General features: G+C 47.5%; 1 protein-coding gene across 1 annotated transcript in view; it reads left to right on the top strand.

Annotated features, from left to right (window-relative positions):
• IGSF21 (immunoglobin superfamily member 21) overlaps positions 1–26,696 on the top strand; it is a 255,270-nt gene that overhangs the window by 220,611 nt on the left and 7,963 nt on the right. The window contains exon 6 of the mRNA XM_058161397.1: positions 6,729–7,200. Within this exon, the coding sequence (XP_058017380.1) occupies positions 6,729–7,200 (472 nt within the window). The remainder of the gene's footprint in view (positions 1–6,728; positions 7,201–26,696) is intronic.

The raw sequence follows: 26,696 nt of genomic DNA, 5'->3' as shown, positions 1-26,696 counted from the left end.
CTCTTATCAGTCCTGGCAGAGAAATCGCAGCTGCCTGCCAAAGTTCCAACAAATGACTCACATAGCAAGACTTTCAGCTCTCTTTGAAATGGTTCAGCTAATCTTTTGCTCCCCGTGGAGTGCGAGCAGTCCCAAAGCTCCTTATATATCCTGTGGGGTGGGGCTCCTGCCCCACCCTTCCCTTTGATGACGCCGCCTCTCTAATCTTCTGAAGCGCGGGTTGATCCAAGCTTGATTATTATTATTGTCAGCTGGGTCTGAAGGCGTAGCCTGGGGAAGGGAGGAATCAGGGGATGACAGCCTCATTACGTCCTCCGACTGGTCTGGTTCTGGCTCCTGGAGCCGAGCCAAAGGAATCGGTGCTCCTGAGGTAAGCCTTACCGGCCCTTCCCCCTCACTCTCGGAGTCACTTTCGGGCATGGGGCCAGGTTCGGGGGCTGGAGTCACAACACCAACCCTCTGCTCAAGCAGGAAACCCTATACCAGTGATGACAAACCTTTCGGCACCGAGTGGCCAAACTGGAACGTGAGCGCATGCCTGCCGGAGAACCGGATACCTGAAGCCCAGCTGGCCGGTGTGCACATGCCTGTTTTTTTGGCTGTTTGGGGGCCATTTTCAGGCCATTTTCTGCTGCTCCAATGCCTGCGAAGACCAGCTGGCGATAGCGCGCATGCCCACAGAGAGGGCTCTGTGTGCCACCTGTGGCACGCATTGCCATAGGTCCGCCATCACAGCCCTGTATCGTTTCATACAAATGATTGTCTCCTTAAACCTTCCAGTGATGGAGCCACACCCACAACTTCTGGTGGCAAGCTGTTCCGCTGATCAATTGTTCTCACTGTCAGGAAATTTCTCCTTTGTTGAATCTAGGCTGAATCTCTCCTTGATCAGTTTCCATCCATTGTTTCTTGTCCTGCCTTTAGGTGCTTTGGATACTAGGTTGACACATACACACACCCTCTTCTTTGTGGCAGCCCCTCAAATATTGGAATGCTGCTATCTGTTGTGCCTCGCCCGCTTTCCCCGCAGCCGGGGCCTTCTTATCTGCTTCCGAACGCTGAGGAATGTCCTAGTATGCCTCCCGGCCCCAGCCCTGGCTCCATGCCCAGACAGGCCGAGGAGGAAGAAGTACCTCCAGCCCCCAGCTCTGGCTCCATGCCCAGGCAAACGGAGCAACTAGACCCCTCCCCCTCCCACACAGCATGTGAGCCTGAGGAAGGTCAATTACCAACAGCTGCAGACTGGAGTGATCCTCGCTTCAGGAGATTAGATAAGCCGCGGCAACAGAAGGAAGGGAGGGGCAGGCCGGGATAAGTGCTGAGTCATGGAGCCACACCCCATGGCCTATATAAAGGATCTGCTTTCTGGCATTCTCTGAGTCACGCAAAGTCTACCTTATCTTGCTGAAATCACTTTCTGGTCTCCTGCCTGCCTTGAGAACTTTGCTAGGACTTTGGCAGAGCTGCAGAGGCACGCCTGATTCGGATTTCCCTGACCCGGCTGTCAGCGGAGGAGTGGGACATGACACTATCATGTCCCCACCCCACCCCTGGTGCTTCTTTGCTCTAGACTTTCCATCCCAATTCCTGCCACCATTCATCGTACTTTTAAGTCTACTGACCCTTCTGTTCCCCCGTTTTTAAAGCCAAACCAAAAAAGAAAGAAAGAGGTTGCATGAAGTATCCATAGAGAACAGACACCCCTGTCTTCCCATCTGGAGAGTAAAAAAAAATAAGACTCCCAATTCAGTTATCATCCACCTGGATACAAGCGTTCCTCACTTACCATCCACAACGGGGACCGCTTCACTTAACAACTCGTAGAGGTATGCCGGTTGCCAAGGGCTCAAATTTTGATCGTGGGTTGCAAGGATGGTAAGGACCATCCTTCCTGGGGGGGGGGGGGAGGATCTTGCAAAATCCCCATTCCCACCCCACCCCTGGGGGGAAGGATACTGCAAAATCCCCATTCCCACCCCAACCCTGGGGGAAGGATATTGCAAAATCTCCATTCCCACGCCACTCCAGGGGAAGGATATTGCAAAATCCCCATTCCCTCTTGTGGCTCAACAGGCTAATTGTGGCCTCTTGTGGCTCAACAGGCTAATGCAGTCTGTTATTAACAGCAGCTGCTTGCAATTACTGCAGGTTCGAGTCCCACCAGGCCCAAGGTTGACTCAGCCTTCCATCCTTTATAAGGTAGGTAAAATGAGGACCCAGATTGTTGGGGGCAATAAAAGTTGACTGTATATAATATACAAATGGATGAAGACTATTGCCTTACATAATGTAAGCTGCCCTGAGCCTTCGGAGAAGGGCGGGATATAAATTCAAATAAAAAAAAAATTCCCACCCCACTCTGAAGCCAGCCAGAGGTGGCATTTGCCGGTTCTCCGAACTATTCAAAATTTCCGCTACCGGTTCGTCAGAACCTGTCAGAACCTGCTGAATTTCACCCCTGGTGTAGGGTTTCCTGCCTAAGCAGGGAGTTGGACTAGAAGACCTCCAAGGTCCCTTCCAACTCTGTTATTCTATTCTATTCTATTCTCTTTCCTCTTCTCTTCTCTTCTAATCAACAAACGATCATAAGTTGAGGACTACCTTATTAAAAATGTTCTTTTTGCAACATCCTTTTCTGCACAGCCTCGGAGCGGATATATTTAATCCTTTCTGGAGTTGTTGTTGTGTTTTTTCCTCGTGGTTTCGTTTCCTTCCACCACCCCACCACCCCACCCCGCTTCCCTTTTAAATCATGTTCGTCCTGGTGGATCATTTTTATACAAACAGACAGGATGTTGTGAAACAGTCGGTAGCGATGGGGGAAGCCTCGGCGTCTTAAACCACCCCGATAATAATTTCTGCTTATTAATTCGGAAGTCGGAAACGTCTACATTTGGAGAGAGAGAGAGAGAAACAAAAAATATTCAAAGAGAGGGAGGAGGAGCGAGGAACAAAGATTTTTTATTTTATTTTTTGGGGGGAGGCCTGCTTTTATCTCTCCACCTGGAAACAAAACAAAAAAAAGCACCTCACTTATCCGCAAACGTTCCCGAGGCTGTTTCATTACAGCGTGACATTAGCAGCTTGAAAAGTGGTTTTTTTTGGGGGGGGGCGAGCTGGGGGGGAACACAAGGCAATCTTCTCTTCAGAAGAGACGTTCAAAAGGACTTAAACAGGCCTGGCGTTCCTCGCTGCTCCTGCTACACAAACATGAGCCCCCTATGGCGGTCCCGCAGTCTTTTTTTTTTTTTTTTTCATAAAAAGTTTTATTTTTACACTCATGTCAAACAACTCATTCAATGTACAGTTATATACAATTAGTCGGGCCTGCCCAGTCACCACCCCCCTTTTTAACACTCTTCCCTCTTCTACCTTCTTCTACTTTCCAGACCTTCCTCTCCTTCTCTTATCTACATCCTCTCCTCCCTCCACCCTACACCTTCCTTCTCCCTCTTCTACCCCTCTTCCTTCCTCTTCTCCTCTTTCCTACCTCCTACTCTCTCTTTTCTCCCTCCCCACCGTTCTAAAATGGCAACTGGTCAGACCCGACCCTGCATTAATTATATTTATACATCTTCAATAATCCCTGTACATTAACCATCACTCCATCTCTAACCTCAACCCCCAATTTCCTCCCCCTTACCCCCCACCCCCCACCCCAACTTCCCAGAACAAAATGCAGGGTATCAAAACTAACAATCATAATCTAAAATAATTCCTAAATTACAATTAAAATCTAGAGAAAAGATGGGGGAAGAAGGGAAAAATTATACATGGTTCCAATATGGACAATTACAGGCTAGATGGAAATTAGATCAAAAAATAGGTGTTAAGCAAATTGAGGATAATTTGGCGGTCCCGCAGTCTCGTTGGCGTACACATATCCGCCAACGCGGTGGGTTCCCGGGCAGGGTTGGGTGGCGGGGTGGGTGTGGGATTCCTACCAGGGGTGAAATGTAAAATTTGTTACTACCGGTTCTGTGGGCGTGGCTTGGAGAGGGGTAATGTGACTGGGTGGGCGTGGCCAACTTTTTTTTTTTTTTACTGTTAAAAGCATTTTTTTCTACAACCTCTTCAGCCGAAGAGGTTGTTAAAAAAATGCTTTTAAATGCCTGTGATGACCAGGAAACTCAGCTGGGATCGCCAGAGGGGGAAAAAAACAGCTTTTAAAGGGTTCTGACGATCCCAGCTGAATCACCCGATTGCCAGAACCTTTTAAAAGCATTTTTTTTACAACCTCTTCGGCCGAAGAGGTTGTAGAAAAAAATGCTTTTAAAGGTTTCTGACGATCCCAGCTGAGCAGCGCAATCCTCAGAAGCTTTTTTTTTTTTACTTTTAAAAGCATTTTTTCGGCTGAAGAAAAAATGCTTTTAAAAGTTAAAAAAAAAACATCCTCTGATGATTGCGTGGCTCAGCTGGGCATGGGGTGGGAGGGCAGGGATTTTTGCTACCAGTTCTCCGAACCACCCGCCGCCATCGCTACCGGATCGGGAGATCCGGTCTGAACCGGAAGCATTTCACCCCTGGTTCCCATGTTAGAAATACAGATACAGATTGACAGAGCTGGAAGGGACCTTGTAGGTCATCTAGTCCAACCCCCCACCACCACCTAAGCAGGAAACCCTACACCACTGATGGCTAACCTTTTTTGGGACCGAGTGCCCAAAGCGTGCATGTGCACGAATGTGTGCGCATGCACCCAAACCCCAAAGATGCAATGCACATGCGGCCCCCGTGCATGCATTGGAGCCCTCTGCACATGCCACGCCCCCCACGCATGCGCGGCAGAGACCCAAAGACCAGCTGGCTGGCGGGAGGCATGTGCACATGCGCAGCGGAGCTGAACCTGGGGTGATGGCTCACGTGCTATCAGAGTGGGTGCTGCGTGACGCCTCTGATGCACATGTCATAGGTTTGTGACAGATGGCCGTCCAGTCTCTTCTTGAAAGCTTCCAGGGATGAAGCTCACACAACTTCCGAAGCCAACCTCTGTTCCATGGGTTGATTGTTCTCACCGTCAGAAAATTTCTCCTTATTTCCAGGTTGAATCTCTCCTTGGTCAATTTCCATCCATTGTTCCTTGTTTGGCCTTCAGGTGCCTTGGAAAATAGAACAGAACAGAACAAGCAGAACAGAACAGAACAGAACAGAACAGAACAGAACAGAACAGAATAGAATAGAATAGAATAGAATAGAATAGAATAGAATAGAATAACAGAGTTGGAAGGGACCTTGGAAGTCTTCTACTCCAACCCTCTGCCTAGGTAGGAAACCCTACATCATTTCAAACAAATGGTTATCCAACATCTTCTTAAAAACTTCCAGTGTTGGAGCATTCACAAGTTCTGGAGGCAAGTTGTTCCACTGATTGATTGTTTTAAATGTCAGGAAATTTCTCCTTAGTTCTAAGTTGCTTCTCTCCTTGATTAGTTTCCATCCATTGCTTCTTGTCCTGCCTTCAGGTGCTTTGGAGAATAGCTTGACTCCCTCTTCTTTGGGGCAGCCCCTGAGATATTGGAACACTGCTATCATGTCTCCCCTAGTCCTTCTTTTCGTCAGACTAGACATATCCAGTTCCTGTAACCGTTCTTCCTATGGTTTAGCCTCCAGTCCCCTAATCATCTTGGTTGCTCTTCTCTGCACTCTTTCTAGAGTCTCAGCATCTTGATCCCCCTCCTCTCTGTGGCAGCCCCTCAAATATTGGAAGGCTGCTATCCTGTCTCCCCTGGTCTTTCTCTTCACTAGACTAGCCAGGCCCAGTTCCTGCAACCGTCCATCGTATGTTTTAGCGGAACGTTTAGAGGAACTGGTTTCTTATAAAACTTTTGTCCTCAATTTGAAGTGGTCCTAAATTTTCATCCTGATGGTCACACTCCACCCAATGTGGTCTTAACTTTTTTTCCATATATTATCAGGGCGAACTTTGGGCCTCATTTCTGTAAATCGGCTCTCCCCAGTCAGGCATTTCTTGAGGAACAAAAAAAAAAAAGAAATGAAAGAATTTAAGATCTGCGCAGGGACATATAGGTAATCCTCGATATACAAAAGTTCATTTAACGTCCATTCAGAGTTATAACGGCACTGGAAAAAAAATGACTTATGACCATGGGACCTTTTGGGACCATTATTCTATACCCTGTTGTAGCCTGTCGGCCGACCAATCAGAGAAGGAGGAGGAGGCATGGGAATTAGGGTCAGCATCAAGACAACCTGGGAGCTCCAAGGAGGGAGAGGGGATGGAGCTGTCAGAGAGACAGAGGCGGAGCCTGGGCCGTCCGTCATCCCTCAGATGGAGAGTCAACAGCCCCCAGGTCTGGAAGTGGCTGATGAAGAAGAGGAGGAACAGCTGGGTCCAGTGTCTGATGCAAGGATGCACAAAGGAAGAGGAGAGGAGAGCAGTGGAAATCTATGGGCTGATCCTTGGGACGGAAGAGCCACCGCTGCTAGCAAGGCCCCACCCTAGCTCTGGGGATAAAAAGCAGGGGGCGGAGATGAATTGATGTGGCAGACAACTATTCATCTCCCTGCTGGACAGACTTGCTAGCCTGCGAGAGAAACTTTTTGCTGGGGCTGCCGGGCGTTCCTCATAAAGGAATCTTTTGCGTTCCCATCAGAGGGTTTGACGTGTTTGGGCAGCTGGGTCAGAACGTTGCCTTTCTAGACTGTGCCTAAAATCACCAGCTAGGAAGGGAAGAGTCTTTTAATCCCTTGATATTTTCCTCCTCCAGGTTTACTTTAAAAGAGACGGAGAATTGATACAGGGTATCGCTCTGACGGAACCGCCGGTCAACGCCGCCGGGTTGCAGGACAGCCGAGCTGCCCGGAACCTCTTCCATCGGGATTTAGACGACACCAAGATGCAGCGGTCGCTCTCGCTGCTGAACGTGGAGGACCGGGGTGGGAGGCTCTACACCGAGGACCCCTTCCAAGGCCTCACCCCTGACCGGGGACTGTTGCTCAGACCCACCACCGAGAATATCCCTGAGACTGTGGTGAGCCGGGAGTTCCCGCGGTGGATCCAGAACGCCGATCCCACGTATTTCTTCCACCACACCCACATCCCTATCAGCGACGGCACCGTGGAGGTGCGGGCCATGCTTATGTGGACCCTTAATCCTCAGATAGACAATGACGCTCTCTTTAGTTGTGAGGTCAAGCACGAGGCCCTCTCTATGCCCATGCAGTCCGAAGTGACTCTAGGTAAGAGGCTCAGAAGCCGCTTCCTGGGTGGGTGGGTGGGTGAGACATCGGGAAGGAGTCAGATGAGCCCCACATCTTTTGGCCATCAGGGCATGGGTTTCTCTGCATCTTTTGCATGGTTGTTTGTCGGGTGGCTTTAGGAAGCATTCAAGAAGATCCAGGAGACCATTTTGGAAGAGTGAGGTATTCTTTTCAAGAGACGGCAGGGGGCATCTCTCTCTCTCCACCTAAACCAGGGGTGTCCAACTTTGGCGATGTTAAGACGTGTGGGCTTCAACTCCCGGAATTCCCCAGCCAGCATTGAGTCTCAACTCTGGGAGCTGAAGTCCACATGTCTTCATGTTGCCAAAGTTGGATACTTCTGATCTAGACCTTTGTGAGCCTCTGGGAGCTGAAGTCCACAAGTCTTCATGTTGCCAAGGTTGGATACTCCTGATCTATGGGGCCCAGATCTAGACCTCTATGGGCCTCTGGGAGTTGAAGTGCACAAGTCTTCATGTTGCTAAGGTTGGATACTCCTGATCTAGACCTTTGCGGGCCTCTGGGAGTTGATGTCCACAAGTCTTAATGTTGCAAAGGATAGGTATTCCTGATCTAGACCTTTGCGGGCCTCTGGGAGTTGATGTCCACAAGTCTTAATGTTGCTAAGGTTGGATACTCCAGATCTAGACCTTTGTGGGCTTCTGGGAGTTGATGTCCACAAGTCTTCATGTTGCAAAGGATAGGTATTCCTGATCTAGACCTTTGCGGGCCTCTGGGAGTTGATGTCCACAAGTCTTCATGTTGCTAAGGTTGGATACTCCAGATCTAGACCTTTGTGGGCTTCTGGGAGTTGATGTCCACAAGTCTTCATGTTGCAAAGGATAGGTATTCCTGATCTAGACCTTTGTGGGCCTCTTGGAGTTGATGTCCACAAGTCTTCATGTTGCCAAGGTTGGATATTCCTGATCTAGACCTTTGTGGGCATCAACTTTGTGGGAGTTGATGTCCATAAATCTTCATGTTGCCAAGGTTGGAGACTTTTAACCTAGACCTTTGTGGGCCTCTGGGAGTTGATGTCCACAAGTCTTAACGTTGCAAAGGATAGGTATTCCTGATCTAGACCTTTGTGGGCTTCTGGGAGTTGATGTCCACAAATCTTCATGTGCCAAGGTTGGATACTCCTGATCTATGGGGCCCAGTTCTAGACCTCTATGGACCTCTGGGAGTTGAACTGCACAAGTCTTAATGTTGCAAAGGATAGATATTCCTGATCTAGACTTTTGTGGGCCTCTGGGAGTTGATGTCCACAAGTCTTCATGTTGCCAAGGTTGGAGACTTTTAACCTAGATCTTTGTGGGCCTCTGGGAGTTGAAGTCCACAAGTCTTCATGTTGCCAAGGTTGGATACTCCTGATCTAGACCTTTGTGGGCCTCTGGGAGTTGAAATGCAGAAGTCTTAATGTTGCAAAGGATAGATATGACTGATCTAGACTTTTGTGGGCCTCTGGGAGTTAATGTCCACAAGTCTAGATCTTGCCAACTGATACTGTTGGATACTCCTGATCTAGACCTTGATCCAGCTACTATCTTGGTCCTCTTTTACGGAGCACCAGGTAGGAAAAGACTACCTCCCATTCTGTACGGAAGTAGTCCTGAGTAGGATGCCCTGATCCAGGGAAAGAAGCAAGTGCATCCCACCAGCAAGGGAAGCCCCCCCACCCCAAACCCCCAAAAAGGGACTTCCCTCCCTCCTCCCTTCTCTCTCCCTTTTTCCCTCTCTTCCTTCTCCGGAGAAGATTGCAGTCTGCGTTTGAGTTCCGTCCTAGCCTGCTCACCCCTTCATTAAATTTAATGGGTTCCTGGTGCCATTCACAGGAACAAGGAGATAATTCTGAGTATCTCTTCCCAACCAAGATCTCTCTCTCTTTTTTAAAAAAAAAAAAGAGGGGAAAAACCCCGCACTCTTCATTCCAGTAAATTTATTCTCCTCTCTCCATTTTGTTCTTACCTTCCCGGCTGGCTCATTAATCTAGGACCCCTTTTTAAAAGGCAGCTGTGAAACGAAGCCGAATTTCTCTCGCCTTTTTTTCTTCCTCTGTGGTGAGGCCCTTCCGAGCTAATGAACCTTGGCAGGCACAAAATCCGAGCAATAAAAGAAAGAGAAGGAAGCCATTCCTTCCTGTCTACCATCCAGCCAGCCAGCCAGGAACCAACGGGAGGCGTCAACCTGGACAGGTCTTCCTAATTTGCTACCCCCCCTTTGTTTTTTATTTTTATTTATTTATTTATTTTGTCAAACACAACAGTATATATAAGTATAAGCATGAAATAACCATATGAATTGGATACAATCAAAGGGAACATTAGGACAGGAACGGTAGGCACGCTGGTGCTCTTATGCACCCCCCTTACAGACCTCTTAGGAATGGGGTGAGGTCAATAGTAGATAGTCTTTGGTTAAAGCTTTGGGGATTTTGGGAAGAGACCACAGAGTCAGGTAGTGCATTCCAGGCAGTGGTGGGATTCAGCCGGTTCGCACCTATTCGGGAGAACCGGTTGTTAACTTTCTAAGCAGTTTGGAGAACCGGTTGTTGGAAGAAATCTTATTTTGTGTATTTCCACTTTGCAGGGCTAATCCTGTAAGGAAGGCAGGAAGGAAACATTCTGGCAGTGTTTCTAGCCTAATCTTTGTTGCCCTGCTTACAGAAACTGCCTCTCAGATTAACCCTTATTACATTGTAACAGCTAAGGCGAAGCGCCCATCGATGTGAGTTTGAGTTGGCCACGCCCACATGGTCACATGACCACCGAGCTACACCTACCCAGCTGGTCATTAGGGCAGAGAACCGGTTGTTAACTTTCTAAGCAGTTTGGAGAACCAGTTGTTAGAAGAAATCTTATTTTGTGTATTTCCATTTTGCAGGGCTAATCCTGTAAGGAAGGCAGGAAGGAAACATTCTGGTGGTGTTTCTAGCCTAATCTTTGTTGCCCTGCTTACGGAAACTGCCTCTTGGTTAACCCTTATTACATTGTAACAGCTAAGGCGAAGCGCCCATCGATGTGAGTTTGAGTTGGCCACGCCCACATGGTCACATGACCACCGAGCTACACCTACCCAGCTGGTCATTAGGGCAGAGAACCGGTTGTTAACTTTCTAAGCAGTTTGAAGAACCAGTTGTTAGAAGAAATCTTATTTTGTGTATTTCCATTTTGCAGGGCTAATCCTGTAAGGAAGGCAGGAAGGAAACATTCTGGTGGTGTTTCTAGCCTAATATTTGTTGCCCTGCTTACGGAAACTGCCTCTTGGTTAACCCTTATTACATTGTAACAGCTAAGGCGAAGCGCCCATCGACATGAATGATGTTTAGTTGGCCACACCCACATGGTCACATGACCACGAAGCCACACCTACCCACCTACCATTAGGACAGAGAACCAGTTATCAAATTATTTGAATCCCACCACTGATTCCAGGCATTAACAACTCTGTTACTGAGGTCATATTTTCTGCAATCAAGATTGGAGCTGTTCACATTAAGCTTAAATCTATTGTGTGCTCGTGTAATGTTGCGATTGAAGCTGAAATAGTCTTCAACAGGAAGGACATTGTAACAGATGATTCTATGAGTTATACTCAGGTCATGTCGAAGTTCTAAATTTTCTAAACCCAGGATTTCAAGTCTGGTGGCATAAGGTATTTTGTTGTGATCAGAGGAGCGGAGAACTCTTCTTGTAAAATATTTCTGGACACGCTCGATTGTATTAATGTCCGAAATGAGGTGTGGGTTCCAGACAGGCGAGATGTATTTGAGAATTAGTCTAGCAGCCTCCCGAGTCGAGAGAGAGAGAGACAGCCGGTGGCTTTAGCCTCCTTCCTTCCACATCCTTTTTATTCCCCACCCCACTGGAAAGCAGGAACGTTCGAACAACGTCACCTTCAAAAGGATTTGAGCGTCAGTTCAGGACAAGGAGATTTGACGGGGGTGGTGGTGTGGGGGTTTATTCAGAAGTCTGTCTCTGGCTGCCAAGCCTGGTGGCAGCTTTGCCCTGCCCGTCGGGGAGGGGAGGTGGGAATGGATGGATGGATGCCCCCTTTGCAATCCGCTTTGAGTAGAATTTACACCAGCAGTGCCTACGCTCCACCATTGATCATCCTCTCTCTCTCTCTCTGTCTCGCGTGCGCGCGGGCCTTCGTGCGGGCGCCGGGGGAGAAAAAGCGGAGCAAAATCTCCATCAAAAGAATCCTTAATCACTTTAGAAGAAGTGATTAAACGTCCTTTTCTTGATCCAGCTCCTATCTTGGCCCTCCTTTCTCTTCGGGCCCCAGCTAGGGGAAGATTACCTGATGTTCTTTAAGGCGCTAATCCGGGGAAGGGTACCCTGATCAAACGCTTCATTGAGCTGCGTCTTTATAAGGGCTCCGCTGTCCCTGTCAAACCCGGCATTTACATATTAAAGACAAAATACCTTTTATGTTAATCCCCCAGTGGAAAAATTGCCTTTGGCTGAGGGAGACATAAATCTTACACATCCCGAATAATAGAACTCGGTCGAAATGACGGCTAGCTCGGAAGAAAGAAACGCGAGGCTCGCTGTTTTAGAATCGACTTACCGATGCCTCGGTAAGTCCCACGCTTGGGATACGGCATCCGGTTTGGGTCTCCACAGTGTAAAAAAAAAAAAAAGACCGTGAAGACTCTAGAACCGTGATGGAGAACCTAGGCACGCCCTCTCTTTTTTCTGTCTTGTCTTTTTAAAGTCTTTATTGATTTTATTAAAACACAGCACAACACAAACATAGATCATAACATAACATAACATAACATCAGAGTTGGAAGGGACCTTGGAGGCCTTCTAGTCCAACCCCCTGCCCAGGCAGGAAACCCTACACCATCTCAGTCAGATGGTTATCCAACATTTTCTTAAAAATTTCCAGTGTTGGAGCATTCACAACTTCTGAAGGCAAGTTGTTCCACTTATTAATTGTTCTAACTGTCAGGAAATTTCTCCTTAGTTCTAAGTTGCTTCTTTCCTTGATCAGTTTCCACCCATTGCTTCTTGTTCTACCCTCAGGTGCTCTGGAGAACAGCCCGACTCCCGCTTCTCTGTGGCAGCCCCTGAGATATTGGAACACTGCTATCATGTCTCCCCTGGTCCTTCTTTTTGTTAAACTAGACATACCCAGTTCCTGCAACCGTTCTTCATATGTTTTATCCTCCAGTCCCTAATCATCTTTGTTGCTCTTCTCTGCACTCTTTCTAGAGTCTCAACATCTTTTTACATCGTGACCAAAACTGGATGCAATATTCCAAGTGTGGCCTTACCAAGGCATTATAAAGTGGTACTAGCACTTCACGTGATCTTGATTCTATCCTCTGTTTATGCAGCCCAGAACTGTGTTGGCTTTTTAACAGCTGCTGCACACTGCTGGCTCATATCTAAATGGTTATCCACTAGGACTCCAAGATCCCTCTCACAGGTACTACTATTGAGCAAGGTACCACATATACGGTACTGGTGCATTTTGTTTTTTTGGCCTAAATGTAGAACCTTACTTTTTTCACTGTTGAATTTCATTTTGTTAGATAGCGCCCAATGTTCAAGTCTGTCAAGATCTTTCTGTAACTTGAGCCTATCTTCTGGAGTGTTGGCTATTCCTGCCAGCTTGGTGTCATCTGCAAATTTGATGAGTTCCCCATCTATCCCTCGTCCAAGTCATTGATGAAGATGTTGAAGAGTACTGGGCCTAAAACAGAGCCTTGGGGTACTCCACTGCATACTTCCCTCCATGTGGATGTAGTTCCGTTGAGGACTACACGTTGAGTGCGGTTGGTCAGCCAGTTACGAATCCATCTGGTGGTGGTGCTGTCTAACCCACATTTTTCTACTTTATCTAGTAGTAGGTTATGGTCTACTTTATCAAATGCTTTACTGAAGTCCAAGTAAATTATATCAACAGCATTCCTCTGGTCTACTAATTTTGTCATTTTGTCAAAGAATGCGATAAGATTAGTCTGGCATGATCTGTTTTTGACAAACCATTTGGCGGCCGTCTCCAGGAGGGCCTTTTACCAAGTACGCTTGGTCCGCCAGTTGTGCCCCTTCCTTGACCGGGATGCCTTATGCACGGTCACTCACGCTCTGGTTACATCTAGGTTGGATTACTGCAATGCTCTCTACATGGGGCTGCCCTTGAAGTGCACCCGGAGGCTTCAGCTAGTCCAGAATGCAGCTGCGCGGGTAATAGTGGGAGCCACCCGTTGCTCCCATGTAACACCAATCCTGCGCAGTCTGCACTGGCTTCCTGTGGTCTTTCGGGTGCGCTTTAAGATTCTGGTTACCACCTTTAAAGCGCTCCATGGCTTAGGGCCCGGGTTACTTACGGGACCGCCTGCTGTTACCGTATGCCTCCCACCAACCCGTACGCTCACACAGAGAGGGTCTTCTCAGGGTGCCGTCCGCCAAACAATGTCAGCTGGCGGCCCCCAGGGGTAGGACCTTCCCTGTTGGAGCTCCTACTCTCTGGAACGAACTTCCCCCGGGTTTACGCCAAGTGCCTGATCTTCGGACTTTTCGCCGTGAGCTGAAAACGCACTTATTTATTCAAGCAGGACTGGCTTAAAAGTTTTATTAAATTTTTAAATTGGGGTTTTATGTATCTTAGGGTTTTAAATTCTTTTAAATTTTGGCCATGTAAGTTATATGCTTGGTTTTAAGTTTTGTTTTAAAGTGTATATTGTGGAGGTTTTACTATTTTGGCTGTACACCGCCCTGAGTCCTTCGGGAGAAGGGCGGTATAAAAATCTAATAAAATAAATAAATAAAATAAATAGATATGAAGAAAACATATGAAACAGAGAAAACATATGAAGAACGAAAAGTGCACAAAAGTGCCTACCGTTCCTGTCCTATTTGTTTCCTTTCAATATATGTGCTTGTACATAATGTTGTGACAAAAATAAATAAATAAATAAATAAATAAATAAATAAATAAATAAATAAATAAATAAATAAATAAATAAATAAAGGACTAGGGGAGACATGATAGCAGTGTTCCAATATCTCAGGGGCTGCCACAAAGAAGAGGGAGTCGGGCTGTTCTCCAAAGCACCTGAAGGCAGGACAAGAAGCAATGGGTAGAAACTGATCAAAGAAAGAAGCAACTTAGAACTAAGGAGAAATTTCCTGATAGTTAGAACAATTAACCAGTGGAACAACTTGCCTCCAGAAGTTGTGAATGTTCCAACACTGGAAATTTTTAAGAAAATGTTGGATAGCCATTTGTCTGAAATGTTGTAGGGTTTCCTGCCTGGGCAGGGGGTTGGCCTAGAAGACCTCCAAGGTCCCTTCCAACTCTGTTATTCTGTTAACGGTTGCAGGAACTGGGTATGTCTAGTTTAATGAAAAGAAGAACTAGGGGAGACGTGATAGCAGTCTTCCAATATCTCAGGGGCTGCCCCAAAGAAGAAGGAGTCAAGCTATTCTCCAAAACACCTGAGGGCAGGACAAGAAGCAATGGGTGGAAACTAATCAAGGAGAGAAGCAACTTAGAACTAAGGAGGAATTTCCTGACAGTGAGAACAATGAATCAGTGGAACAACTTGCCTGCAGAAGTTGTGAATGCTCCAACACTGGGAATTTTTAAAGAAGAGATTGGATAACCATATTTCTGAAGTGGGTAGGGTTTCCTCCCGAGGCAAGGGTTTGGACTAGAAGACCTCCAAGGTCCTTTCCAACTCTGGCATTCTACCCATGGATCCCTGCCAATCCCAGAGAAGAATCCATCTCGACTCCGTTCAGTCAAATGGATTGCCGATGGAGGATTCAGATCACCAAGCAAGATTGGATTTAAAAAAAAAAAAAAAAGGTCCGTCTCCACTGAAAACAGACAGGGCTGGGTCCAGAATTGATCTGAATTCTGTTGTGGTCCGCCAGTAGTCTGCGGAGCTGGCAACGGAGTCAGACAGCGATGAGGCTGAGGAAGAACAGGGGCCAGTCCTGGAGGCTGGGGAAGGCCCAGATGAGGGCTCTGCATCAGAGGCAGAGATGGGACCAGGGCCATCAGGGAGCGATGTGTGGACTCCAGAGCCTCCAGAGACTGACAGTAGTGAGGCAGAGGAACAGGAGGAGCCTGTTCCTAATGCACGCATGAGAAGAGCTGCCAGAAGGCAAGAGCAGCTCAAGCAGAGAGGACGATTCAGGAGTAGGGCCAAGAGATGATTAGCCCCTCCCTGAAGGCTTAAAAGACCAGCAACGGTTGTTTGGGCTCTTTGCCGGAAAACAACGTTGATAGCTTTGTCTTGTTGCATTTATTTTGTATCGGTGTCTTCTGAACGTTTGCCAAACAAAGGCCTTTGGCAGTTTGCCTAATTGGACCAAGGTTGGCGATAGGACCGAGGAATTTGTGTTGGGAGGAATTGGCTTTAATTTGGTTGAACTACGCTGAGAATGAAGTCATTCTCAGCTGTTCGAATAAAGTTTGTTTGTTTTTACACTGACTGAGTTTCCTACTACCTACTTGGGCCTGGGTCACAACAAATTCATCTAAAAACATCATAGACCAGTAGGCCCTTTTAACCAACAAGTAAGCTTGGCTCAGTTTGATAAACCTGGAGCAAAACTGCAAACAAATTGGCACACCACTCCGAGTGGTGGTCTTGAACCAGCATGTCAGCCCTGAAGCTGACTTGACCGAAGCCATCTTGGAGTTTAAAAAAAAAAAAACTTTCCACCAAACACAGATATTTTTTTTTCAGAGTTGCAGGATTCTATGCCTTGTGCTAAGAAACTTCCTTCCACCCACCCTACAAATTCCAGATATTTTTTCCCGTGTTCTGTTTTGCTTTATTGAAATTCCTCCTCAATTACTTTTGCCGTTCCGATGCATTGTTTTCGACGATGGATCTGTTCCTTGGGAAATAAATGCCTTGGGGGAAATGGGGGGCAGCAAGGATACTTCTAACAAGACATATTGTTCTATGCTGCTGATAGAAGAAGATCTCAAAAGGATTCAAGTTTTTGAAGTGTAGATACTCTTGGTGCCAGGGTTCCAAGGAAGACCCCCAACGAAATAAAGCTCTGAGGCTTGAGGTTCCTCAAAGTTCCAATTTATTAAAGTTGTCATGTTGGCACAGCTGGGAAAACCCGAATCTGAAAGCTTCCAGGTTTTCCACATCCAGCTGACACTTCACAGCCCTGCCCCACACCCACAAGTTCATCACATTGTCCAATCAACTCTTCACACTCAACTGGATACAATCTTCAGGCAGTCTCCATCAAACGCAGGATGTCCTTGAATACGGAATGTTGTTATGACTAACTTTCTACCGCTCCAACAGCAACCCCCTCCCAACTTTCCCAGCTAAAATATGTGGCAGTTAAGAAGCAAGAAAGAAAATTGCCTTCCGAAACTGACACTTGGCTTAAAATCACAGGTGGTATTCAGCCGGTTCGGACCGATTCACCCGAACTTGTAATGGAAATCGTGGGTGCGCCTGCCCACCCGCCCCAGCTCTATGCCATCCTATTTAAGCACGTTTTTGAGGCCTAGTGCATGCACGGAAAGTGTCTGCATGAGCAAAGCACAGGCATGGAAGGCTGGGTGCAAGTGTGCGAACCAAGTGCACCTCTGCACAAAGTGAGCGCACGCACACGGGGCGAACCGATAGTGTTGTGCCTCGCTCGCCCCCCTCTCCGCAGCCGGGCCCCTCTCATCTCCTGCCAGGCACTGATAGTGCTGAAGAATGTCCTGGCATGCCTCCAGCCCCCAGCCCTGGCACCATGCCCGGACGAACTGAGCAAACAAACCTCCCTCCGATAGCATGTGCGCCTGAAGCCAGCCACGAGCTGGGATTACCGGCAGCTGGGGACGAAATGATGCAGTGGACAGATCCTCGCTTCCAGAGAATGGAGAGGCGATGTCAGCAAAAGGAAGGGAGGGGCAGGCCTGGATAAGTGCTGAGTCATGGAGCCACACCCCATGGCCTATATGAAGGATCTGCTTTCTGGCATTCTTTGAGTCAGGCAAAGTCTAACTTGGATTGCTGAAGTCACATCCTGGTCTCCTGCCTGCCCTGAGAACTCTGACAGAACTTTGGCAAAGCTGCAGAGGCTTTGCAGCCACGCTTGATACGGACTTCCCCGACCTGGCCGTCAGAGGAGGAGTGGGACAAGACAGGTAGTAACATAATGTGAAATCCACCGCTGCTTCAAATGGTCTTCTTCATTGGTCTTCAGGACATAAGAACTCGCTTTTTAGTAGAGTGATACATTCACCTTAATGTGAAGCCTTTGGTCAGAGAGAGATGTTTGCTTTTACAGTCAATATTAATGAACTCTTGGCAACCTCTCTAAAGTTCTACCTCGATGCGATGGGTACTCAAGGGAGCTGATGTTTCAGCACCGCGGAGAGCTCCAGTGAAGCCTGGAGTGTTGACTCAGCGACAGTCCTGCAAATTCTTCCTGCTGGGAAAAATAGTCTACCAAGCAACCCATTCTACCAACTGGTCAGATTTGGTGGTTTTTGGTTTGTTTTTTTTCAGTGCCAAGACCTGAGACCCATCACCGCGCCATCCTTCAAGCTAAGGACCTTCTTGGATTGAGCTCTAGTTCTAAAACCTGCAACTCAGGAGGTGCCAACTGCCTTCTTAGTAGGTGAGCCACACAGTAGTGGCCAAAATTGTGGAAACCTATTGGGAAAAGTGTATTTTTATTTTATTTTATTTTATTTATTAATCAAATTTTTATACCGCCCTTCTCTCGAAGGACTCAGGGCGGTTTACAGCCAGATAAAAACACCAAACAAAATAAATACAGATTCCATTTGGCCCATGTTAAAAATACGATTAAAAGAATAAAACCCACTCAAATTAAAACCAGATAAAATCAAACCCTATGCCAGACCTGCGCGGATGAACAAATATGTCTTCAGCTCACGGCGGAAGGTTTGAAGGTCCGGAAGTTGGCGAAGTTCTGGGGGAAGCTCATTCCATAGGGTGGGAGCCCCCACAGAGAAGGCCCTACTTCTGGGGGCCGCCAGCCGACATTGTCTGGCGGACGGCACCCTAAGGAGTCCCTCTCTGTGAGAGCGCACGTGTCGGTGGGAGGCAATTGGTAGCAGTAGGCGGTCCCGTAAGTAACCCGGACCTAAGCCATGGAGCGCTTTAAAGGTAGTAATCAACACCTTGAAGTGCACCCGGAAGATCACAGGTAGCCAGTGCAGCCTGCGCAGGACTGGTGTCACATGGGAGCCACGAGAGGCTCCCTCTATCACCCGCGCAGCTGCATTCTGAACCAACTGGAGCCTCCGGGTGCTCTTCAAGGGGAGCCCCATGTAGAGAGCATTGCAGTAATCCAAGAGAGAGGTAACTAGAGCATGAGTGACCGTGCATAAGGCATCCCGGTCAAGGAAGGGGCGCAACTGGCGGATCAGGGAAACCTGATAAAATGCTCTCCTGGATACGGTCGTCAAATGGTCTTCTTCATTGGTCTTCAGGACATAAGAACTCGCTTTTTAGTAGAGTGATACATTCACCTTAATGTGAAGCCTTTGGTCAGAGAGAGATGTTTGCTTTTACAGTCAGTATTAATGAACTCTTGGCAACCTCTCTAAAGTTCTACCTCGGCGCGATGGGTACTCAAGGGAGCTGATGTTTCAGCACCGCGGAGAGCTCCAGTGAAGCCTGGAGTTTTGACTCAGCGACAGTCCTGCAAATTCTTCCTGCTGGGAAAAATAGTCTACCAAGCAACCCATTCTGCCAACTGGTCAGATTCGGTGGTTTTTGGTTTGTTTGTTTTTCAGTGCCAAGACCTGAGACCCATCACCACACCATCCTTCAAGCTAAGGACCTTGGATTGAGCTCTAGTTCTAAAACCTGCAACTCAGGAGGTGCCAACTGCCTTCTTAGTAGGTGAGCCACACAGTAGTGGCCAAAATTGTGGAAACCTATTGGGAAAAGTGTATTTTTATTTTATTTTATTTTATTTATTAATCAAATTTTTATACCGCCCTTCTCCCGAAGGACTCAGGGCGGTTTACAGCCAGATAAAAACACCAAACAAAATAAATACAGATTCCATTTGGCCCATGTTAAAAATACGATTAAAAGAATAAAACCCACTCAAATTAAAACCAGATAAAATCAAACCCTATGCCAGACCTGCGCGGATGAACAAATATGTCTTCAGCTCACGGCGGAAGGTTTGAAGGTCCGGAAGTTGGTGAAGTCCTGGGGGAAGCTCATTCCATAGGGTGGGAGCCCCCACAGAGAAGGCCCTACTTCTGGGGGCCGCCAGCCGACATTGTCTGGCGGACGGCACCCTAAGGAGTCCCTCTCTGTGAGAGCGCACGTGTCAGTGGGAGGCAATTGGTAGCAGTAAGCGGTCCCGTAAGTAACCCGGCCCTAAGCCATGGAGCGCTTTAAAGGTAGTAATCAACACCTTGAAGTGCACCCGGAAGATCACAGGTAGCCAGTGCAGCCTGCGCAGGACTGGTGTCACATGGGAGCCACGAGAGGCTCCCTCTATCACCCGCGCAGCTGCATTCTGAACCAACTGGAGCCTCCGGGTGCTCTTCAAGGGGAGCCCCATGTAGAGAGCATTGCAGTAATCCAAGCGAGAGGTAACCAGAGCATGAGTGACCGTGCATAAGGCATCCCGGTCAAGGAAGGGGCGCAACTGGCGGATCAGGGAAACCTGATAAAAAGCTCTCCTGGATACGGTCGTCAAATGGTCTTCAAAAGACAACCATCCATCCAGGAGAACGCCCAAGTTGCGCAGTTTTGAGGTTTGATGGCTAATAACACCACTTTTTTTTTCCTTTGGGAGTTTCAAGGTTCCCTATTCCACTGCTGGAATGGCCTGGGAACAGCCCAGACTAGTCAGAAGCAACCCAGCAATGAAACCCAGTTAATAGAAGCCATCCTTCAATCTTGGTTTCACATTGTAACAGCTGCAGAACTCAAAGACTTGGTTCACTCCTTGGGAAGACGTTGTAAGGCCGTCATTCAAGCTAAAGGTGACCCAACGAAGTATTAGTTGACATAGTGATCATTTTAGCATATCTCGTTTTTTCTATGGTGATCCTTTTTGTATATCTCGTTTTTTCTACAAGTTTCACTTTTCTTCTTTATACTGTAACTGGTATTGTAATAGCAAATCATAAAAGTGATTGCATTACATTCTCGATTAAATTATCTTTCCATCGATATATAATTTTATGGTACTACTCCCAAAAAAAAAAAAAGTGGTGTTATTAGCTAGTTTTAGAAAATGCACTTTTCCCAAAAGGTTTCCACAATTTTGCCCACTACGGTATATCGACCAAGTGAAGAACTACTCTAAAAAAGATGGGCTTTCTTTGAACTGTTCTGTAGGGTATGAAGAACCTGTGTCTTCAGATCCCAAAAGGATCCAGGCACTTCAGGCATGGAATTAGTAGGTTTATCATGGGCGCCTCAATCTAAGGGATTGCGGTGAATATCTGTAGCTCTGGAGCAGGGGTGAAATCCAGCAGGTTCTGACAGGTTCTGGAGAACCGGTAGCAGAAATTTTGAATAGTTTGGAAAACCAGCAAATACCACCTCGGTGGGAATGGATATTTTGTAATATCCTTCCCCCAGGAGTGGGGAGGGAATGGGGATTTTGCAATATCTGAATGGGGATTTTGCAATATCCTTCCCCCAGGAGTGGGGAGGGAATGGGGATTTTGCAATATCCTTCCCCCAAGAGTGGGGAGGGAATGGGGATTTTGCAATATCTGAATGGGGATTTTGCAATATTCTTCCCCTAGGAGTGGGGAGGGAATGGGGATTTTGCAATATCCTTCCCCCAGGAGTGGGGAGGGAATGGGGATTTTGCAATATCTGAATGGGGATTTTGCAATATTCTTCCCCCAGGAGTGGGGAGGGAATGGGGATTTTGCAATATCGGTCCCCTGTCATGCCCACCAAGCCACGTCCACAGAACAGTTAGTAAAAAAAAAATGGATTTCACCACTGCTCTGGTGTAAGGTGAGAGTGGTTTCCAAATGTTTCATTACCAGGTTTTTTATTTATTTATTTATTTTATTTTATTTATTTGTCACAACAGTATATATAAGCATAAGCATGAAATAACTATATGATATATAAGCAGATATATAAGCATAAGTATGTATTAACTTTATGAAATTGGATACAATCAAAGAGAACATTAGGACAGGAACGGTAGGCACGCTGGTGCTCTTATGGGAAATATGGGAAGTATACTTGCGAGTCGAAGAATCGCGCTCCAATGGTTGACTCCACAAGCCAGCTGCAGGCTTTTCAAATCGCTAGCCGAATTCGGCTTCAGGCGCGATGAGTTAAAAAAGAGAGAAATCTTTGCTCTGATGTCTCCCTCTCAAGCCAGCTGCAATCACTCCCAATCGCTAGCCTAATCTGGCTTCAGGCGCGATAAACTTAATAGGGGAGGAGTCTCCGCTTTAATGCCTCCATCCTCAAGGCAATCGCAAGCAGTTCAGATCGCTAGCCAATATGGCTTCAGGCGCGATAAATTCAAAACGAAAATAATTTTATGGTTGGGGTCGCCACATCGTGGGGAATTGTATTAAAGGGGTCGCAGCACTATAAAGGTTGAGAACCACTGATTTAGGGGATGTCAACGTTGGCGTTCTTCTGCTTGTTTAAGGGCTTTGTGTGGTCCGTAGGTCTTGTGATGGTGAGGTCACATCAGGTCAAGGGTCTTGTGATGGGTCAGGTGTGAGTTGTGTCAAGTGAGGGACTTGTGATGGGTCAGGGGTGTGTCACAGCTGAGGGTCTTGTGATGATGTAGGTGAAGTTCACCTCTTATCCAAGTCTTTGACGGTCAACCATGAATAGACAAAACTGAGGTTTCATTCTCACTTCTTATAACCTTACACGAGATCCTTCATTGACCACTACTGGACCAGAATAGTTTGCCATTTTTAATCCCAGAATTCTTCTAGATTGAAGTCCACCCATCCCCCCGCCCCAGTCTGGAAGCAAACCAAGCTACAATTTTGACCATTGTGTTAGAGCAAACTCAAGGTTTCAGAATGAGGTGGAGATGTCCACTCTTAAAAACTTCCAAGACCTACGACATCTGGAAATCGCAGTCCAGCCTTTCTGAAGACAACAAAACTGGAGAAATCTGGTTTCTTATTTTGGGTACCATTGCCTTTTCTCTAAAAGATAATAAATTTCCTCTCTCCCTCTCTCCTTCTCTCTCTCTCTCTCTCTCTCTCTCTCCTACATTCCATTTCTTCATACTTTGGTCCCTTCACTAGTTAACGTTGTTCCAAGCCAAGAGGAAAACAGCCAGGGGTGGGATTCAAAAATTTTAACAACCGGTTCTCCGCCCAGTTGCTGGGTGGGCGTGGCCATGGTGGGTGTGGCCTACTCAGCCTCCTGCACCAAGGTGGAGGGGTGTTTTTGTTCTTCCCAGTCTCTGGAGGCTTTCCTCGAGCCTCTGGAAGGGCGAAAAAGGCCTCCCCCGGGCTCCGGAGGCCCTCCAGAGGCTAGAAATGGACCCATTTCTGGACTTCTGAAACTTCAGAGAGGCCCGTTTTTTGCCCTCCCAGAAACCTCAGTACGGGCCCTGCACTTACCTGGCATCCAAAACGGGCTGTGTGGAGACTCCTGGGCGGGGCGGGGAGGGCGTGGCCAGCCAGTCCTTGCAACTACCTGTTCGGCGAACCAGATGTAAAATTAGCATCCGGTTTACCTGAACTTGTCCAAACCGCCTGAATCCCACCCCTGGCAACAGCAGAGAAAGGAACATGTTACCAGCACCAGGAGCAACATTTCTAAATTTTGTGGCAAGGTGGGAGGTTATCCCATCCACCTCTGGATTGCAGGTCAATTGTCCTAGGATCAGGACAGGAGAGAAGGAGAAAAACCCCTCCATCTCTCCGCAAACAATTGGAGAAAAATGGGGACGGGTGTTTCCTGTCTCTTCCTCCTCCAGCCCTTATGGCCTGCATCTCTGCAGAAGACTTTTTAAGGTGTCCTTTTAAATTATATTTAACATCCGTTTTTGCTTTGATATCTCTTAAAGACGGTTTATATAGCTCTTGGGTTCTATCTGGATTTTTTTTCGAACGGCCGGCCGGCTTTTGAGCAGAAGGGAGTCTCGAAAATTGCTCTATTATTTGAGACAAGCATTGCTGAGCTCCTAAAACTGTTGGCAAGCTAGGAACCGTGACCAAACTGAAGTGGCATCCTTGCTTTTCAATCCTTGGGCTCCCCCAAAAGCAACCCTCGTGGAGCCGAGTGCTGCCTCCACCCAACTTACCATCCAACGGATGCTCTCACCCCAACAGGCTAAGATGAGATCAGGGGTGGTAGGCACTTACCTTCACTAAAAAAGGTAAAGGTAAAGGTTCCCCTCGCACATACGTGCTAGTCGTTGCCGACTCTAGGGGGCGGAGCTCATCTCCGTTTCAAAGCCGAAGAGCCAGCGCTGTCTGAAGACGTCTCCGTGGTCATGTGGCCGGCATGACTCAACACCAAAGGTGCACGGAACGCTGTTCCCTTCCCACCAAAGGTGGTCCCTATTTTTTCTACTTGCATTTTTTACGTGCTTCTGAAACGGCTAGCTTGGCAGAAGCTGAGACAAGTAGCAGGAGCTCACCCCGTTACACGGCAGCACTAGGGATTCGAACCGCCGATCTGCTGACCTTTCGCTCAATAAGCTCAACGTCCTAGCCCCTGAGCCACCTTGTCCCTTTACTTTCACTACCGGTTCGCAAATGCGTGCACGCGCTTGTGCAGAGCGTCAAAAACGGGACGTGATGACGTCCGGGTGGGTAGGCAGAGCTTCCCACAGCCGCCGCTACTAATTCGCCTGAACCGGACAGAACCGGCTGAATACCACTACTAGATGAGACCATTTTAACCTCAGTTAGATAATGATGATTAATCTTTAATAGGTTTAATTAATTCCTTAATTCCTTGCAGGAATTCACCCTCTTTGTTTTTGTATATTAGTTAGCCCTCAACTTAGGGCTAGTTACTTAGGGACCGAAGATACAACGACCACCCCCACACACAACCCAGTGTCATATGGCCACATTTTGGCACCCAACAACATTTGCAGCGTCCCATGAAAGGGATGTGGTGGCTCAGGGGCTAGGACGTTGAGACTTGTCGATCGAAAGGTCGGCAGCTCAGCAGTTCGAATCCCTAGTGCTGCCGTGTAATGGGGTGAGCTCCCATTACTTGTCCCAGCTTCTGCCAACCTAGCGGTTTTGAAAGCACGTAAAAAATGCAAGTAGAAAAAATAGGGACCATCTTTGGTGGGAAGGGAACAGCGTTCCGTGCGCCTTTGGCGTTGAGTCATGCCGGCCACATGACCACAGAGATGTCTTCGGACAGTGCTGTGGCTCTGGCTTTGAAACGGAGATGAGCACCGCCCCCTAGAGTCGGCAAAAACTAGCACATATGTGCAAGGGGAACCTTTACCTTTACCTTATGAATTTATTTATTTATTTATTCATTTTTGGGCCGTTAAAGTTTAAAGTTTAACTTAAACTTTAAACTTTAATTTAAAGTTTCCAGCAAAAAAATGTCCCGTAACAAACAACCAAAGGATTCTGGTGCTTGCTTTATGACGGCCGTGTTGGTTTAACGCCTGCCGCAAAAATCAGACCCCATCATGTCACGTAACCTGCCTCACGACTGCCATGATCGAAATGTGGGCTCAGTCACAGCTAGTGTCAACTCCAACTCCAAGTAAAAACTCTGAAGCAAGCATCTTTCAAAGTTCTTTTACTAGGATATGTAAACTGGCACATCTGGGAAAACCCAAATCTGAGAGGTCCGGGTTTTCCCTGAGTTAATCAAAACCCCCAAAACCATCCCCTGACTCCGCAGTCGATCACATGCTCCAATCGCCAACCGTCCCATCTCGAGACATCACTCCGACCACTCCTTCTCCAGATGCAGGACCGGCCTGACCTTGACCGACAGGAAGAATGCTATTATGTCTAATGGTTATCCTTCTACTAAATCCCCCCCTCCTACTTTCCCACACATGAGAAAGTGGTAGCACTTAGTATCGCTTCCAAAGCTGACAGCTAGTCCTCGACATACAACAGTTCACAGTGGCCGTTCGAAGTTACAACAGCACTGAAAAAAAGTGACTTAGGACCACGTTTCATACTTATGACTCTTGCAGAGAGCCGCAGCGGCACAGTGGTTAGAAAGTAGTATTGCAGGCTAATTCTGCTGACTGCCGGCTGCCAGCAAGCACTTCGGCAGTTTGAGTCTCACCAGACTCAAAGTTGACTCAGCCTTCCGTCCTTCCGAGGTCGGTAAAACGAGGACCCAGTTTGTTGTTGGGGTCGCCACATCATGGGGAATTGTATTAAAGGGGTCGCAGCACTATAAAGGTTGAGAACCACTGATTTAGGGGATGTCAACATTGGCGTTCTTCTGCTTGTTTAAGGGCTTTGTGTGGTCCGTAGGTCTTGTGATGGTGAGGTCACATCAGGTCAAGGTCTTGTGATGGGTCAGGTGTGAGTTGTGTCAAGTGAGGGACTTGTGATGGGTCAGGGGTGTGTCACAGCTAAGGGTCTTGTGATGATGTAGGTGAAGTTCACCTCTTATCCAAGTCTTTGACGGTCAACCATGAATAGACAAAACTGAGGTTTCATTCTCACTTCTTACAACCTTACACGAGATCCTTCATTGACCACTATTGGACCAGAACAGTTTGCCATTTTTAATCCCAGAATTCTTCTGGCTTGAAGTCCACCCATCCCCCCACCCCAGTCTGGAAGCAAACCAAGCTACAATTTTGACCATTGTGTCAGAGCAAACTCAAGGTTTCAGAATGAAGTGGAGATGTCCACTCTTAAAAACTTCCAAGACCTACGACCTTGGACATCTGGAAATCACAGTCCAGCCTTTCTGAAGGCAACGAAACTGGAGAAATCTGGTTTCTTATTTTGGGTACCATTGCCTTTTCTCTAAAAGATAATAAAGTTTCCTCTCTCCCTCTCTCTCTCTCTCTCTCTATCTCCTTCTCTCTCTCTCTCTCTTTCTCTCTCTCTCTCTCTCTCTCCTACATTCCATTTCTTCATACTTTGGTCCCTTCACTAGTTAACGTTGTTCCAAGCCAAGAGGACAACAGCCAGGGGTGGGATTCAAAAATTTTAACAACCGGTTCTCCGCCCAGTTGCTGGGTGGGCGTGGCCATGGTGGGTGTGGCCTACTCAGCCTCCTGCACCAAGGTGGAGGGGTGTTTTTGTTCTTCCCAGTCTCTGGAGGCTTTCCTCGAGCCTCTGGAAGGGCGAAAAAGGCCTCCCCCGGGCTCCGGAGGCCCTCCAGAGGCTAGAAATGGACCCATTTCTGGACTTCTGAAACTTCAGAGAGGCCCGTTTTTTGCCCTCCCAGAAACCTCAGTACGGGCCCTGCACTTACCTGGCATCCAAAACGGGCTGTGTGGAGACTCCTGGGCGGGGCGGGGAGGGCGTGGCCAGCCAGTCCTTGCAACTACCTGTTCGGCGAACCA

This window comes from Ahaetulla prasina, chromosome 18 (genome assembly GCF_028640845.1).
Source record: "Ahaetulla prasina isolate Xishuangbanna chromosome 18, ASM2864084v1, whole genome shotgun sequence".
Classification (NCBI taxonomy): domain Eukaryota; kingdom Metazoa; phylum Chordata; class Lepidosauria; order Squamata; family Colubridae; genus Ahaetulla; species Ahaetulla prasina.
Note: the sequence above shows the minus strand (reverse complement) of the source record. Positions and strands in the feature narration are given on the sequence as shown.